This window comes from Camelus bactrianus, chromosome 7 (genome assembly GCF_048773025.1).
Source record: "Camelus bactrianus isolate YW-2024 breed Bactrian camel chromosome 7, ASM4877302v1, whole genome shotgun sequence".
NCBI classification, from domain to species: Eukaryota; Metazoa; Chordata; class Mammalia; order Artiodactyla; family Camelidae; genus Camelus; species Camelus bactrianus.
In genome coordinates, this window is record NC_133545.1 from 80,841,279 (window position 1) to 80,859,230 (window position 17,952).

The window sequence follows — 17,952 nt, forward strand, 5'->3', positions numbered from 1 at the left end:
ACCATAAGGATGACTGATGGAGCAAACGTTTTCCATTTATGTTTGATGAGTGAAATTTTGTTTCACTCCAGGGAAAACTCACTAGAAGGGAAGTTATAATGGAGATTTTCAGTTTCTAAACCCAGCTTCCTCTTTCTATTCATCACGGGCAGGAAGAGGCAGATACCCTCAATGACTCACAGAGTTACACTGGGACCTGGTGAGAAGTGTGTTCAGGCTGACCACCTAGGGAGCAGCAGACCCAGAACCTTTATGGTCTTGCCACACCTGGAACTTCCACCGAAACATTTGAATTCAATATCTGGTATCGAGGAGGAGTGTGGCTGAGACAGCGGAGCCAGCATCTCCGAAAGGTAATAGAGAAAGAAGTGTTTAATAATGAATGGTGGGGTTACTCAGCCCTGGGATCATTTGTGTGGCTTCAGACCCTGGGCCTTTCCCAGAAAGAAAAATGTCTTTCTGGTATATTTGTGTTCATTCTCTAACATGGCTCACTAGTCTTAGAAAAGTGGCTAGCCCCATTTCTATGTGATGGTCCTTTATAAGGAATGCCAGAGCGTGGTTTCTTCCTGTTTTGCCACTAATTGAGGATCCCGACAAATGTTCAAATATATTTACCTCCATGGTTTCCATAGTTTTATGACACTGATAACATCCCCCTGCTAACTAACTGATTATTATGCTAACAGTACTAAATGTACTCCTTTGCGAACGTGGTACACTGATCGGAAGATTCTTTCAAAGGCACAGTTTAGTAGATGTAAAATTTAACGTAATCAGCCAATGTGGAAAGAACAGCTTTGGGCTTGCTATCCTGGTGTTTCTCCTTCTGACTCTTTCAGAGTATTTGGGAGTATTTGACAGCAGTATTGTTATCTCTGGTGATGCTGCTTGAACTTCTCAAAAAATGCTATGGGGTAAAGCCTTGCACATATGTGTTGAATTTTATAGACCTATTCATGCCATCAGATAACATGCCACAGAAAAGCTCATGTGGGTCCCTGTTTTAGTAGTTTATCTCTATTGAACAGGAAATTCCCTTAAAAGTGAGAGTCAATTGCCTTTAGAAGAAGGCAAGGTAGTCAGCCATCGTCTTCAAACATCTTGCACTTATTCTGGGTGGCAGGTTTATAACCGCGATGCCTCGGTTGTGAGGTGTGTTTTGAGTGTAGATAATTGCTCACTACTAGTTAAGTAAAATTTTAGAGTGGTTTAGTCAAAAAAATTAGAACAGATTCCAGGTTTTCCTTTTAAGAACATTATTCTTGCTTCCATTCTGAAATTCTTTCTTGGTGGAAGAGAGGAGAAGAGGCCATAACTAGATAGATCACTCCCATGTGATCATTCATCGTGTGCATACTGAAGAGTTCTGGATAATTTGGTACTTTGTGCTAATCTTGGCACTTTTCTTGTGTCTGCTTTTGAAAAATCTCAAGACCAAAGTGACCAAGCACATGTCTCAAGGTGGAGAAAGCTGCATTAGATTGCTTCCAGAAAAGTTCTGCTCTGAGTGAGAAAAGGCCCTAGGATCTGAGAATGACATGGATTTGTACTTTCTGCCTTTGGAGGTTGTTCAATCCTAGTGTGCAAAGATGCTGTAGGGGTCAGTGAGGGAGGAGGGGAGAGGAGTGTGCATTAGGGAAAGGATGGAGTAGGGATGCAGGGCCTAGAATGGCAAAGAACTTTGGGGAAGGGTGATGGAGATTAAAGGGTCACGGCTGGGAGTAATGAAGTGTTTTGAAGACAGAGGTAGGATATGTGTACTAGAGAGGAGGGCATTAGAAAAACTTGGAATTTTTCTAAGGGAAGAAAAGTATGTCATCTTTTATTTGCGTTTAAGAGCTCTTCCAGTCCCTCTCATCTTACTAATCTGCTGGAATCACAGTCAACCAAAGAAAACTGATGGGGTGATATCTTGTTTTAAATAGGAATATCAAGATATCAAGATTGGATTGGGTGAGGAGTGGGATGACAAAGTTTGGGGGATGGATGTGATTCTTCAGCAGGTATTTTTGTGCAGTCTTCAGAATTTGTTCTATTTGGCCAGGTCTAGCTTGTGTTCCCTAGCGTTCTATTCTGCTTGTTAGTAATGCAAGTTTTACTTGTTAGTACTCCTTGGATGTATGTCTTCCTGGCTAGACTGAAACCTGTGAGGGCAGGACCACGTCTCCCGCACTAAATGCTATGTTTCCGGTACAATGCCTGGCAGAAAGTCAGTGCTAATTAAACGCTGGCCAAAGAAGAAGCATGACATAGATGCTGTAAGCATTGAAGTTAGTGTTTATGAAGGATTTCATTCAGTTCCTGGCTCTCAGTAGGTGCTCAATAAATGTTTTTATTATGTGTAGTAATGATATTAAGAACTTCTTTCTCTGGTTCTTGTTGGGTTGGTTAGAGGGGACCACTGCAGTGGAAAAGCTGTTAAGAGTCAGCCTCCCTGTGTTTGAATACGTATGTGAGAATGTGTAAACTCTCCTTAAGATGCTTGCTGGAAACTCTTCATTTCAGAGGAGTAGAAAACAATGCTTGCGCCTTCTTGATGAACCCTTCCTTCCAACTTCTGGTGGCTGTCTTTTCCCATTAAACCCACTAAGTCAGAAAAATCAAACAATGAAGCCCCCAAAGCTAAAACTAACCATGGGAAGTGAGATAAATATTTACACATGGCTTCCATAAGCATAATATATGTTTATACCTTTAGTGTGTTTTGATTTGTGTATCCTACCACCTCAAGATGTAAGCTTCTAGCAGCTGGGATCCTTATCCCGGACGTATTTTGTGTGCTCTTTATTGTGTCTAATGGCTATCAGAGTCCACCAATAAATATACTAGACTTCGTGTGGATGCATGCATGGCTAATTCAGCGAGCATCCTTATCTGCAGTTTTGTGTTTTCGCTTGGCTCCTGTATCAGTAGACCCGAAGAGTCAGCTCCAGCTGTCCTGAGAGGCTATCTATAAAAGTGCAGGTGTTCAGCATTAGCAAATAGTTCTTATTATATGGATCGACTTTTGGCAGCTAGTAACGATGTTTCCTGAGATTGAAAAATGATTTTCTACCTTAAACAGTGGTTTCACATTACTGGAATGCTGAATTAAAAAAAAACAACACACACACACACACACAATTCCTCTCATCAAGTAGTACTGAAGCTGTTTTTGTTAGTTGTATACATTTCATGATTTGTGTATTTTATAGTAGAATGTAAGCCTTTCTTTTTAACTGTTGTGGTTAGGTTTAGGTCCTTTGCCAAATGAAGCAGACTGTGAAGAATTAGGAAGGGTAATGCATCCCCAGGCTCTGTTCCTGGTAAAGGGGACCAGAGCCTGGCTGGATGCCAAGGAAGGACCTGGGGCTGGAGATGTTTTCAAGGTTTTAAAAATATTAGGGCATTTTTGTGTCTTACTACGGTTTTACATCATCAGATATTTAGCAGATCGCCTTTCATCCCTGTTTACAAGGAGTTCAACTGCCCTTTGTGATGTAACCCTTAACCCTTCCTGTACCTTAACCTGAAGGTGATGACTGGGTAGAATTTGGGACCTTGCTTAAAACAATTTATAGGAAGTTGAGACATCCTCTGTCTGTAGCCCTCTGTTTCCTGTATATGTACCTGTTGATTAAACCAGAGGATGAGCTATACGGCTCAGTACCGTTAAACTCTAGGTCAAAAATACAATACTACTAAAATTTTAAAGGACAGGGAAGAGACATTTTCCTTTTGGAATATTGTAGGAAAACATAAAGAGATCATTGGCAAAGGGTTAGCGAAGCTTGAGTCTAATATGTGAGCTCTTCCCTGCTGTTGGGTGGGGTGGGGTGGCGCTCGAGGACTACAATTGAATTGATCTTAAGGAAGGCTGCTTCCGTTAAATAAATAATTTTCCTTGCTTTGGCAACACATCACTGACTTTTTGGAATCTTTACAAGGCAGGTGAGCCTTGGTATCGAGGAAAAGCAAACAAAGCACGTCAGTTATCTGAACGAAGCTCTGCATTAGCGGACTCGAGTTACGGCCCGTGGCAGGAGAATTCAGAAATGTTCCGTGTGTAAAGGCTTCCCCTTTATCATCTTACCTCCTCTCTCCTTCAGGTCTTTGCGGCAGAGTGCGTTTTGGGTTTTTGTTCGAAATATGAAAGGCTCAGTTTCAAAGGCTTGGGTTTTCACATGCATGTCAATATCCCAGAGTGAAATGGGACACGGGTACCTGGCTGCATACTTACTTTAAACCTGAGCCCGTAATACTGCAAAAAGTTAGGGGAGGCACTCTTTCATCTCACACTTTAAAGTGAAAGGTTTGTTGATGTAACCCAATTTCCAGTCTGCAGAGGTCACCCTGTGATGTAGCGCAAGGACGATAAGCCCATCACTCCTGTTTGATGTTCGAATCTCCCTTCCCGCGGTTTTTACCCCCACTTTGTTTTGGAAAGGGCGTTTAGTAATAGTGATATTCTGGCTTGCCAACATGCGATGATATGATTTCCCCTGACACTCACAGCGTGGCTTTTTGAACCGTGCATGTGCTTTGCAGGGATTATACCCCAGTTACAATCAAGAGAGGGATAATGGAGATAAGTGTGTTCTCACATACTTCTGATAATGTTCTTGGGAAGGCTAAGTGATCACATGCAGAGATACCAAACTCTGGTTCTTGACTCTCCTGTGACCTCCGACAGCAGTGAAAGTTGTTCTGTGTTGTAAGCATTCAGTAATCGGAACGGAATCAGTTGGCGGTCTCGGTGCAGTCTCTGTGGGATATAGGTGTGTGGGTGTGAACTCAGGGTCGGGGGAAGGAGGCGGATGGACAGGAGCCCGTGTTAGGGAGAGGGAGGGCTTGAGACAATGGCTGACGGGCTCATCATTCTTGGTAGCACGCACATAACCTGAAGCCAGAGGCTGCACTGTTCTTTCTGGTCCTTGTCCTAAGTTAAGAAGCAGAATCACTCCTCCCCCTGCCCTGCCTTTGGGGTCCACCGGTGCTCTAGTGGGGTGACATGACATGGGTCTCTGTGCCAAAGCGAAGCTGGCATTTTCACCCACGTGGCCAAGGGCCTTTGCCAAGGACAGCTCAGGTGGAGCCCTCTGCCTGCCCTGTCACATAAATGGGTACTTGTTTTTCACTGTGATGTTTAAGAGAATGTATAAGCAGTTTACAGTTTTCCTGAGAAACACATTGATGGGATCAGAGCCGGCTTTTAAAAAAATAAGAAAACCACTAACCAAAAAAAAAAAAAAAAAAGAAAGAAAGAAAGAAAAACAGAATCAGGGATGAACATGGGCCATGCATATTACCTAGAACACTGGAAGGTTCATGTTGTTTGGGGATCAGATCAGTGAAATATAGGCAGAAACATACAAAACAGCCAATATTTAGCCATTTATGATTTATAAAAATACATGATTCAATATACTTACATGCAATATATTGTATATAAGCAGTCAAATTATAAAAATTCTACCTATTAAAACTGAAAAAATGGAAAAAAAAAAACCCCAGGGAATTTGGAGACAAAAAAAAAAAAAAACACACAAAAATACCCTCAAAAAACCCATATGGTTCAATGTTTTCATTTCACTTGATTTCATATGATTGAACCTAATTCTGTCTTCAGTAGCCAAATGGGTTTTATCCTTCTGGTTTAGAAACAACCCCTTCAGCACCCCTTCCTCATGGAAGGCCAGGGCTTCAGTGAGGACGGTCAGTTCCATCCAGCAGTTGCCTACTGTGACAGACACCTGTTACCTTTGTTGACCTGTCTCTTCTGGAAGGAGAGGCAGAAAGACACATTTGAACTCTGGTGCTGGAAGTCACCTTGGAAGCTCCTTTTATCTTTTTTTCTCCAGTTGATCCATCCTGATAATAATTATTTACCCTTTTGTAAAGATCTCTACCAGCAGCAATGACAGTGTTCCACGTGAGCTCTAAGTGCAGCCTCCACTCAGCCCTGTGGACGTCACTAGGTGGGATGGATGGTGGTAGAAAGAGAACTGAGGCCAGTGCTAATAAGGATCCCTTCCCAGTGAGCTGAAACTCTTTGTGTTGTTTTCAAGTCCTTGTCAAGGTGAAGGACGCCGTGATGCGTTCTCGTAGCCCCATCTCCTCCACTGACTCAGCTGCGCAATTTGGGACAGTCACATGACTTCTCTGGTTAGCATTTTCCCAGCCCAGTAAACCACTTCAGAGGTTTAGAAGCTATAGTGTGAAGTCCTAGGGTTCCTCTGAGTCACCTGTGGGTGGCTGCTGGGGAGGGCACAGGAGGGGTGTCTTCATGGGCCCAGCCTGGGCTTTCCACACCTCTTCCCTTTGGCTCCTTTCAGCCGGAACAGTTCTGTCTTTTGTGTTTTATACTTGAAGAAATTGTTCAGCAATTGAAAGGAAAACTTTGAAGACACCGGACCAGATGATCTTTAGGCTTTCTTCTAGCTCACTGAGGAATTAGAATTTTTCTTCTAAATATCAAAATGTATGATCTGACAGTATACGCCAGTACAATGCAAGGAAGATAATTTTCTTCCTTTTCCAGGCATCCCTTCTGAGCCCCATAGAATAAAAACATCTGTCCTTCTGGAAATTCTGGGAAGGGAGAAGACTTTCAGCCTTCCTTTCAGCCCCTTCCCAACAGAAAAGGGGACTTATTTGATTGCATAATTGAGGGAAGGTAACTGACTTTGTGTGGCTCAGCCTCCCCTCCCCTGCCCGCCACGCTTTCTTCCCATCAGCCCCACTCTGCCTGCAGGCAGGGCTTGTTCTTTGCCCCTTGTGGCAATTGAACAGGGCAGGCCGCCTCTGCTTTGGGGAAAGCCTGCAGTTTGGGGTGGGTGTGGGGAAGCAGCATGCCTTGATTGTGACCTCAGGTACTAGCTACATCTTCTGATCCAGCTTTACTAGTTACAAAGCTGATGGATTGATCCTGGTGTGACTCCTGCATCCATTCCTCAGTAAATTTTGAAACTTTTGGGGTGAGGAAAAATGGAGGAAATTTTCTTGGAAAAACTGGAATAAACTTAAGTCCTTATTCTTTCACCATTAATTCTTGATTTCCCCTGTGTAGAGAACACCCTCCTCCCCCATCTCTTGACCTGTGTAACAGTGGCTTCCCTGTCTAGGTTAAGTCCCTGTCCTGTGATATGCATCTTCTCTCCTTACTGCCTCTCTTGTTCTGGGCTGTGCCTACAGCTGGCGCACAATGAGTTGCACCTTGGGTTAACGATTACTCACTCTTATTACTGATTACACTCTTCTGTCCTGGTATCTCATGTTTGCTTATATCATCTCCGCCGTTCACTTGAATTCACAACCTTGAGAACTACCGTCAGCAGATCTGGTCTTCACAAGAAAGCTGGGAGTTCAGCTCTGGTTGACAGGAGCAGTCGGCTCAGCCAGTGCTCTGTGCTCAGACATGCCCAGCCCTTTCATCTCAGGATCCCCTTTCGCTGCTCCAGCACAAGCAGATGTGTCTGCCAGTTGCAAGCTGTCAGAGAGCTGTGCAGCCCGGCATGAAGCTTGCAGCTCCAGGATGAAGCCCCTGCCATCCCTTTGTCTCTCTACATCTCTCTTTTGCAGACTCCGCGTGGCACTTGCCCTCAGAGCAGCGAGCCCTTCTCAGACTGGTTCGAGGTGTCCACCAGAGCCCCTCTGTGGGTCCGTCTTCATCTCTGCACCTGGGTCCAGGGTGAGGGCAGATCCTTTGCCTTTCCTCAGCTGCACTGCTGCTGTGTTTCTGTCTCAGCTTGTCTCCAGTGGTAGGGCATGATACGTTTCAAGATGTTCCCCCTGCCCTTCTCTTCCTGCCCCCTACCGGTGTTCCAGTCCCATTGGTGGGTGAAATTTATTCCAGCTGACCGAGGCGGTGGGCTTAACGCACTGGAGCTGATGTGGGCCAGCCTTGTTCCGAGAGCAGGTGCTGCTGTCCCGAACCACCATACATTGGGTCCTGCTCTTTCCATTGAAGTCACCAAGTCAGCACATCCCTTAGCGTAGAGGGACACTGAGCCCCTGGTGGCTCCCCCACAGGCTGCGTCTCAACTCTGTGCCTTCCCTCCTGTGGGATGCGCTGCCTCAAGTGCCCGTTCCCACCCTCGGAGTTGGACGGCAGGAACAGGGGGTCATTGATTTAGAGGACAAGGGAGAAGGTGGTCCTCAAGGAACTCCAGGGCCTGGTGCTGTTGGCCATGGCTCTCTTCTCTCCCTGGGTTGCTGTGTGGTGTAGGAGGGGCCCCTGTGCACAAAGAGCCAGGGACTACGTGGACAAGAAAGAAATACAATTGGGATGATCTTTCTCGTGTACCCCTCAATTCACACCACATGAGCGTACATCTGTTCGGTGGAACACAAAGGAGACTGCCCATCCCAGGATTTTTCCCACCCTCACCTCCCTCAAACACTGTGATTCATCTCTTGCCGAGAGACACTGCCATTCGATATCTTGTGATAACCTTTAATGAAAAATAATAAAAACGAATATATGTATGTATATGCATGACTGGGACATTGTGCTGTACACCAGTAATTGACACATTGCAACTGACTATACTTCAATAAAAAATTAATTAAAAATAAATAAAAGGCAAGCGCCTGATAGATCACAGGCATGTGGTCCAAGTCCAGGCTGGATCCAGATCGGAGGAAGCAGATCTTGGGTCTGGAAGCCTGGCTGGGGGTCTCTTGGGCAGTTCAGTCTGCACCTCAGGGAGGTCTGAGGGAAGACAGATCTCAGTCAACTGCAGGGCCTCCACCTTGGTAAGGAGGAGGGGACGAGGTCAGTCCCTCAGCCCATCGAGCTGGAGTTGAGGCCAAGGCTCTGGTTGACGTGGGAGCTGTGTCCCAAGGTCTGGGCAGTTCTGAAACTGACCGACTTCCATATTTTCATCTTGAGCTCAGACCCCACATCTCAGGTCCAGGTGTGTGTCTCCAGCGGCCTCCTTCCCTTTCCACGTGGCTGCTAGGTCTCCAGGTACTTCAGATACCAGCTTTGGAAAACTCAGCTCTCATCTCAATTTTCAATTCCACCAACACCAGCCCCCCAGTAAGATTTCTCCACATCTACCCTCCTCTCATACAGTGGCCCTAGCGTCTAGCCATTTGCTTAAGCAAGAATCCTGGCAGTGACCTTCCTCTTCTCCGTGTGCAAAGTAGTAGCAAGCACTGTCATTTCGTTTCTACCCTAAAGTTCAAATACACCCAATTCTCTGCCACCAACTAGTTCAAGGTCCTGTTATGTTTAAACTGGAAGTCTTCCTAGAATCTAGACTCGTTTCCCATTTCTACTCCTTTCTATTTTGATCCATTTTCCAGAAAGCAGTCAATCTTTCAAAAATGTAATTGGAATAACTGTTTAACTGGTGCTCCTTTGCTTAAAACCTATCAGTGCCTTCTCAATGCAGTTGAAACAGAATCCAAATGTATTTCTTCCTGTTTCCTACAAAACCAAATGCTGCAAGATCTGGCCCCTGTTGCCCTCACCCATATCCTTCCTCCCTCCCTGCACCACTACACTGGTTTCCTTTCTGTTATTTGAACTTGTCTGTTGCTTTCCCATTCAGAACCTTCATCCAGTATTCCATCACCTGGGTCATTCTCCCCTCACTCCCCTCCCCGCCCCGTTCCTCTCATCACTGAGGTCTTTAATTCATTGTCACCTCCTCCCAGAGGCCTTGCCTCTTCCCCAGTGGAACTGGGTCAGCTCTTTCTGATTTTCTCCTTCTTTGCACCCTCTTATTTCCTTCTTGCTGCTTATCACAATGCATAGTTCTGTATTTGTTTAGTGCTTTAATTCACTAAGTTCCAGGAGGGTGGAACTTAGTTTTTTGTTCAGCATCTAGTCCAGGTCCTTGTATTCAATGAATATCTGTTACATGACTGAATTATTTAAGCCAGCGTGGGTCAGGGTGAGCAGGATGGAGATGCTGATGCAGAAGTTGGGTCTATCTGCCAGCAGAGTTAATGCAGTGGGCAAACCCCAGACCGCCCTGCCCTTGGGGAGGGGGCTTTGAACACTCTGCTCCTGGTTCAGAGGGCTGGGTGGAGCTGGGTGCACTGGGAAGTCACATGCCTTGAGCATCTGCCACTTGACAAGACAAAGCAAGGAACAGGTGAAAACTAGTGATATCAGGGCCTTTAGCATCTTCGGTGGCCTTTTTCACTGGGCTCCGGACAAGTCACTGAAAGTCTGAAACATTCGTCATTACAAGAGCAAGGTTCTTGAAGGGTATCAGATAATCGTGGGAAATATACCCGACTTACCCGTGTATTCGATGGGGAGGGGCAGGAAGAAGTATCCAGTCCCCATTTGGGTCACTGTAGGACCCCTGTACCTTGTATATTGTTAAAGTCATCAGACTGCAGTTTAGGGGAATGCACTCACGTGGAATATGCATGTGGAATATTTAGAAGGTACACGATTGCTACTACCACCTCCATTCCTGCTAATACTATCAGACACACCTTACGACAGTGCTGGCCAGATTGCAGACAGAAAGCCATTGATCTGTCATTTTTGTTGAATATATTAGCAAAAACGTGGCTAAAATAATGCTCTGAATCAGGCTCTATTATACTTCCAGCCTATGGATCAGGACTCTGAAACACAGAGAGGTTAGGTTATTTGCCCAAGTTCTTGCTGCCAGAAAGTACCATATTCTCACTGTAAACCCAGGTTATTTGGTGTGTGATCTTAACATTACATATAAATTTAACATCCCCCCCATCCCATACAATCCTGGAAGTTCATTAAATTCCTTCAAAAAACACATAAGCATATCCACAACCATCTGAAGATGGTTATGAAAAATACACTTTACTTTTACTGTTAAAAAGAAAAATAGATTATGGAAGTCTAAAAAAATTCTAACTGTAAGAAAACATTGAAAATATGGCAGATTATGAATATGAAAAAAATTATCTCTAATCCTACCAACCAGTATTAACCACTATTAATATTTTAGTGTATTTCCTCTAAGGTTTTTTTCTCTGTATGTATGTGCATAGATTATTTGAAGCTATTATGTCTTTTTACCCATTTACAGTTGTATATTAATATTTTACTTTATATCATAACATTTTCTCACGTTTTAATCATTCTTCCACAATCTGCCTTTTATAAGGTTATTAATATTTGATTATATAAATGTATGCTAATTCAATTGTTTCCTTATCATCATATATTTAAGTTGTTTCTGATTATTTTTAAGTGTGCTTTTCATAAATAGTACATAGCTGCTCGGGGTTGATTTATGTCCCCTTCAAAGATATGTTGAAATTCTAACTCCTGGAAATAAGATCTTTAGAGACATATTGGAGTTAAGATGAAGGCATACTGGATTAGCGTTGGTCCTAAATCTACAGCTTGGTGTCCTTATAAGGAGAGGGAGATTTAGGAACAGAGTCACACACGCAGAAGGAAGACGGCCACGTGGAGATGGAAGCGGGAATTAGAGTGACAGGACTGCAGGTGAGGGGCGGTCAAGGGTTGCAGGAAGCTAGAAAGAGGCAAGGACGGGTTCTCCCCCGACAGGGTCGACACCTTGCCGGCCTCCAGAACTGTGAGGGAATAATACATTTCTGTTGTTTTCAGCCACCCAATTTGTGGCGGTTTTTTCCCAGCAGCCCCAGGAAACAAATACAGTAGTCATATTTTGATTTTTGATCAAATTTAAATTTTTCCTTAAAAACGTTGGAGAGGGCTGGCAGAGTTGGTTAGAGCACAGTGGTAGAGCGCATGTTTAGCATGTGTAAGGTCCTGGGTTCAATCCCCAGTACTTCCATTAAAAAAAAAATTGGAGGGCTGAATCTAATTTCCACTTATTACTATCATTAATATATTTAGTCTAATGTCTTTGCCTTATTTGATGTTTTTATATACTTCCTTGTGTTACCTTTTTTTTTTTTTTTTTTGGTGTTTTAATTTGCTGATCTCTTCTCCAGTGTTTTGAAACATGTATATTCTATTACCTTTACGTTTTTTCAAAGCCATTCTTGACTTATATTTTTCAAATTGTCAAAGTTAAGACTGAAACAACGGTATTTGAATTGCCTCTGCTTGAGCTTAGGAGTTGAGAAAATTTACTTTTTCCCCTCTTTTCCATTTTGTAGCTCTTAAAATAAAACTCTTAGTATAATTCTGGCTCTTTGATGTGTTGAGAATTGTATCTGTTTCTTTGCTCTTAGGAGGCAGTCAGATATTTGTTGGATGACTGAGTTAATAAATTAGGTTCATGATTGAATATTTTTGTGGGGAGATGTAGGTGGAGAACCTTCCTTTCACACACACACACACACACACACACATTTTTTAGAAATAGATATAGATGTGAAATTCCACACTTAGAAGTCACCATGCCTTAAACCCTGGCTAAAGAAGAATTTCACACGTCATTCCAAAGATTTCACATATTTTAATTTTGGAAATAAAGCTTGATATTTCATCTTTAAAAAATATGGTGATAACACCTCACATTTCCTGAGCAAGTACCATGCTGCAGTGCTAGTGTTTATTTGGTGTATGATAGCATGTCTCTGCTTTATAGGTGAGGAGCCTGGAGCATTTCTTAGTTGTGCACATGGAGGGCACATTTATGTATTTTTCTCCCAATTCATAATAGACTTAAAATTATAGTGTGCCTCTCTGTTCTACTGAAGGAACAACTTGCTTTTTTCTTGCCTTATTTGTCTGGTTGGATGAATTGGTTAAATACATGCAACACTATCACATCGGCGATCCCAGCATCGTGTCTGTACCCATGTTGTAAGATGTACTAGCCTACCTAGACCTTCTCCCCTTGTTTACCACCATGGCTTTCTGGATTTCCGTCTCTGGCTGAAATAGAATATTGGAGAGGTGTGAGGAAGGTTGGCGTATCTCACTCTAGCTCGACTATCTCCTAATCATGGCCCATTTTCTTAGATTTGGACATCGTCTCTTGCTATTGGTTTTAGGTGTGGTGTTACTTTTGATGTGTTTTCACGGAGAGAAGGCAGTGGAATGGCACTAGTGGCTGTTACCAAACATTGTTTTGAAAGAAAAATCTGTACCGATATGATTGTGTGAGCCTCTTCAGTCTGTTTGCTAAAGGGCTGCCTAGAGATCTTTATAAAAGGCATAGGTCATATCATCCCCTTCTTCAAGCCCCTGAATGTTCTTCCTATTCAGTTAATCAAATTATCATGGAATATTTGATCTTCTTGAAAACCTCATGTCTGCCTGGGTCTCCAGCCTCATTCCTCACACCGTTCTCCAACCCTCTGTGCTTTGACTAGTGGTATTCCCTCTGCCTGGTACATCTTTTCTTTTAAGAATGTCTCGAGACATTCCTTGAGCTTATTTAAAAGGCTGAATCAATCACTGATCTCCGTTCCCCTCTCCTTCAGCTCCTACTCCACTCCCTTCCAGGATTGTTTATGGTTTAAACAGAATAATCTGGGAGTCCCCTGGTCAGCTGCCTGGATTCCTAATGTCAGCCCAGAGAGGCTGCACATCTCTGGGGAAACAATTTCTCCCTTTGGGTGTCTCACTTTTAACCTCTGGAAAACAGGTGGACCTGGTTCGCTCAGTTGTGTTGCATGAAATCCGACCATTAAGTGGCAGAAAAGCAGTGTTGTTTCTCCCTTCCTGAATGCTCTAATTAGTTTCCGTGGAAATGATTTCGTTGTCGCTAACAGTATCACGGGCTCCTGTGTGACACTGTAGCAAGTACACGTCAGCTGTTAAGAAACAAAGATCTTGCTTTCCTACTAGAGACATATGGTTAAAACCACAACAACAACAATCACAAAAAGTGTCAAAAGGATATGTTGCCCCCACAGAAAAAATTCAGGAGAGTTAGTTTCAAGTCGTATCTCACTGACTTTTCCTTGAAGTATCCATCTCATAAACACCGAAGGGCACCAATTTGATTTTTTTTTTTAATTTGATGTTAAGACATCAGTTACTTCAGCAACAGGGAGATGGATAGAATACATTAGGGAGTGAGAAGCAGTCTTTTGCTGTTGTCACTTGGGAGAACGAAAAGTATAAGAAGAGCTCAGGCAAAAGAGAAAAAAAAAATCCATTTCTAATTGCAGTGCAACCCACAAGCTCGCACACCCTATAACGAGAAAGTTCCTTGTGAGCTGCCAAAATCTGCCATCCAATCTGTCTGGTAGTTGATTTCGCTATTACATTTTGATGTGCCCTTGACAAGTTTCAGCACACAAAAACTCAACACCTCCTCCTGAGCCCCTTTGGTACCAGAAAGATCATGGAGGGATGACAGAGGCCTGGGCTGGGCTCCTCATTATTCACAGAGCTGGGTTGTTGATAAACAGAACAGACTGTCACCAGAGCAAATGCTCAGCCACACCAAGCAGCTCCCCTCTCTTGCCTGTCATTTAAGTATCTCTCGACTCTACCTTGTCCTGCGTTCTGTGCTTCGTGCACACAAAGACCCAGTCCCAGTGCCTGAGAACTGTCCTTAGGGGTTTAAACATGTGGACAAACAACTCGCTTTTCTTCTGATAATTCTGATGCGTTGTGCCACCACTTGGGGTCTGTAGCAGCTGGTGTTTTTGAAACCATCTTTACACGTCACCGTGATCTCCTTGGCCCCAGCAATAGCTGCAGGCCACTCTCAGTCCCCTAGCCCATCCTCCCAGATTGGCTCCTGCACCAGGACTCAAGTGGGAAAACAGAAGGGATTCAATATTACTATTAATTTCATGAAATGTATCATTAACCTCAGAAGAACATAAGGGAAAGGCAATAAAAACGACCCGTGCCACGGTGCCCGCGCCAATAGGATGCTCCCCTCTCCGTCTCTCATTTCCATTCACTGGTGTTAACGTGATATAAACGTTCTGGCTGAGTTTTATCTGAAAGATCATAACCTGCTCCTCGGGGGTAAAACGTTGCTTTCAGCATGGTGCTTAGCTACAGAACTGCAAAGCAGAATTCCGTCCTACACCCGGGGCAAAGTATGAGTTTGCATAGTATTAGTTTGCATACTTACCCACTGGTAACCCTGAATGTTAGAAGGAGATGGATTACCAAGGCAATTCCGGGATGCCCGCTAACCCCAGGGCCTGTGATCAACCCCATCTTGATTTTGTTGACTCAAGATGATGATAATATGCCACAATATGGACTATTTTTGGTGGAGTGATGGGTAGGCAGTGGTGAATCATAAAGGTACAATTTGCTACAGTCACAAAAATGCATGTCAGGGGTACATTTCATGAAATGCCTTTAACTACAGCGGTCAACTTTTCTGAGACATCTGAAGAATACTTTCAGATCCATGTATACGTTTAATTTCTTGTATTCTCTTGTGCTCTACTACTGACATTTTAGGTTACAGGCTACGTATAACCTGTCTCATTGTATTTGCCAAAAATGTATTACTTTTAGAAAAATAAGTTAACAAAGGACAGAAGGAAAAGAGAAAGGAAGAGTCAAGAGAGTTGACATTTGTAGAACAGCCACACAGTTTCATGAGCATTAGGCGTTTTACATATGCTATATAATTTAACGTAATAACCAGAACATGGAGCTCTTCTAGACAGTGATCATTCCCATTTCCCAGATAAGGAAAAGATAAAGAAAGATTAAGTAACATTCCCAAAGGCACACAGCGAGTAAATTAAAATCCAGGTCAGTCAGATGCCAAAACCATGCTTCTTTTCACAGCATCTTTTCTTTTTTAAAAGAGACAAGACGTCTGAACACCTAGATTTGACCCTGACACACCCAAACCCCCAGAACAAATGTGCACCTCAAAGGGACATTTGAAAATTTGCCTCAATTGGTCGAGAACTGATAGCAACTACTCATGGATATAGTACTGATAATTCCATTTGAAACAAGAAACAAATATATTCACCAGCTCGAGGGGGCCTGTTTCCATTTGAGATTAGCCGGAATTCCTAGGTTACTCTCTCTTGTTTTAAAAATACAATTAAACCAACTGTCCTAAGAAAACTCTTCCTTCTGTTCCACATATAACCAATTCCAGATGTGAAACCGCTTCCCTACAATAATTGGTTGGTGTTTTACTTTTGACTGGTTTGACCTTTCTTAAAACCTCCTCCTCTCTCAAACTTGTTTAGATGCTCATTTCCAGACTGAAATCAAATTTGGACCCTAACGTGGGGGATGTCTGCAAACTGAAAATTCCCATTTAATTCACACGCTGCTCTCGAAACATTAGAACTTGCAGGGAAGGAAGGAATGATGATCTCCCAAGGACCAAAGGAGCCAGCCCCACTCTGGTGTGTTCCTGTGACTTAGCCCCTCTTCCAGGCGAGACCCTCGACTGGGGCTTTCTTGGCTTGGAGTCATTTTGCTGCAGTTAACATTTAGTTCACACATCATTAGGTGAAGCCCCGGTTACAAAGACACACTGCTCTTGTCATAGCAGAAGTATGCTGCATGCACCTGCAGTTTGAAGTTTTTGTTGAGGGAATAGACCAAAATGAATGAAGAGATTGAAACCATTTACTTTCTTTTGTGACTCCACCTGCTGTGGTATATTTTTGTTGGACAGGATCACTAGAGGTGTGTTTATGGCTTTAGGGAAAGGATACATTAGGGGTTACATGGTTTTAAGGCTATTTTTTTCTTTAAAGCTATAAATCAAATTTCCATGAAAATAGTTATAGGTATACATATAGCTGCTACAGACTTCGTGTATGTGTATATGTGTGTTTATACTTTTTTCCCTTTGGCGAGCCAGGAAGGAATCAATTCCTTTTTTGGTGTGGGGAAATTAGGTTTATTCATTTTTATTTTATATATTTTTTTTTAGTGGAGGGACTGGGGATTGAACCCAGGACCTCTTGGATGCTGAGCACACACCACCACTGAGCTATACCCTCCCCTCTAGGGATCATTCCCTTTGTTGCTGTCAGCCCGGGAGTAATTTGGTCACGGCAGTGCTGTGTCAGTACTCTGTCCGTGCTGCATGTGACCTTGACAATAAGGTCAGAATGAAGCCTAGCCTACCATTTTCATAAACTTACAGTTATCAGATTCTGCCCTAAGTGTCTTTCAGGAGACTGTATTCTATATCAAGTGTTCAGTTAGGGCCTGGCACATTTTAATTCGTAATCTCACCAAGTAGATTTTATAATCCCCATTTTCTACAGGAAGGACCCGAGGTCAAAGGAGACAGGTGACTGGTGAAGCTCTTGTAGCTCCTAAGTGATAGAGCTGGGAGGAGGTCCTCGGTCTGCTGACACCAGACCCAGTGATCAGCTACACAACAGCACCATTGTTAGAACCTCTATGCCCTGCATGGCAGTCAGACACATTGTCCCTCTACAATGTGCATCAGGTCTCCAGTTAACCCATACATGACTTCTGCATTCCTTCTATGTGGCATGTCTGGTATTTACCTTCAGAATTTATGAAGTATCACCTCTGTACTGAGGAACCTCAACTCACTGAGATGGAAACAGAAAATGGTCTTGATTTTTACCCATCACCTCTGTCGTGTTGGACCCCTCTCCTACTTTCCCATCTCTTAACATCATATCGGGATGACTCCAAACATCTCCGGTTATTTTAATATTAACCTAATCCCACCCTCAGTTGAAAGCCTTCTCTTTCTCCTATCAAAGGCTAGACTTCTCCCTCAGAGTGGAGGGGTGGGAGTTACCTGGTTCTGATTTATCTTCTTCCCATCCTCTTCAAGACTTAGCTCCTTATCTGTTTGGGTCGGGGAGGAGGAACAGCAGAGGCAAATATCTTATCTCTCTGTCTTTTTTTCAACTCTAGAGAGGTAAAATTGACAAATAAGACTATAATATATTTAAAGTGTACAACATGATGATGTGCTGTATGTATACACTGTGGAAGGATTCCCACCACTGAATTAATTCACACGTCCATCACCGCACATATTTACCTCTTTCCTCAGTTGACTTTGGGTGAGGGGTACCAACGTGCCCTCCTTCTTCCTAGGTGCACTGTGCTGCTCATGA

The 17,952-nt window shown here is 43.3% G+C and overlaps 1 protein-coding gene across 25 annotated transcripts in view; it reads left to right on the top strand.

Annotated features, from left to right (window-relative positions):
* The window catches only part of SUGCT (succinyl-CoA:glutarate-CoA transferase), a 622,687-nt gene that overhangs the window by 369,761 nt on the left and 234,974 nt on the right, over positions 1-17,952 (top strand). The window contains exon 13 of one of the 25 annotated variants that reach the window (XR_006722002.2): positions 153-353. The exons of 23 other annotated variants lie outside the window; for them this stretch is intronic. Coding sequence is in view for 1 of the 2 variants with exons in the window: in XM_045510767.2 (XP_045366723.2) it covers positions 7,564-7,746 (183 nt within the window). In the remaining variant the exon portion in view is untranslated. Of the gene's footprint in view, positions 1-152; positions 354-7,563; positions 9,758-17,952 lie in introns of those variants that run through there. One more of the 25 variants, XM_045510767.2, reaches the window with a different exon arrangement.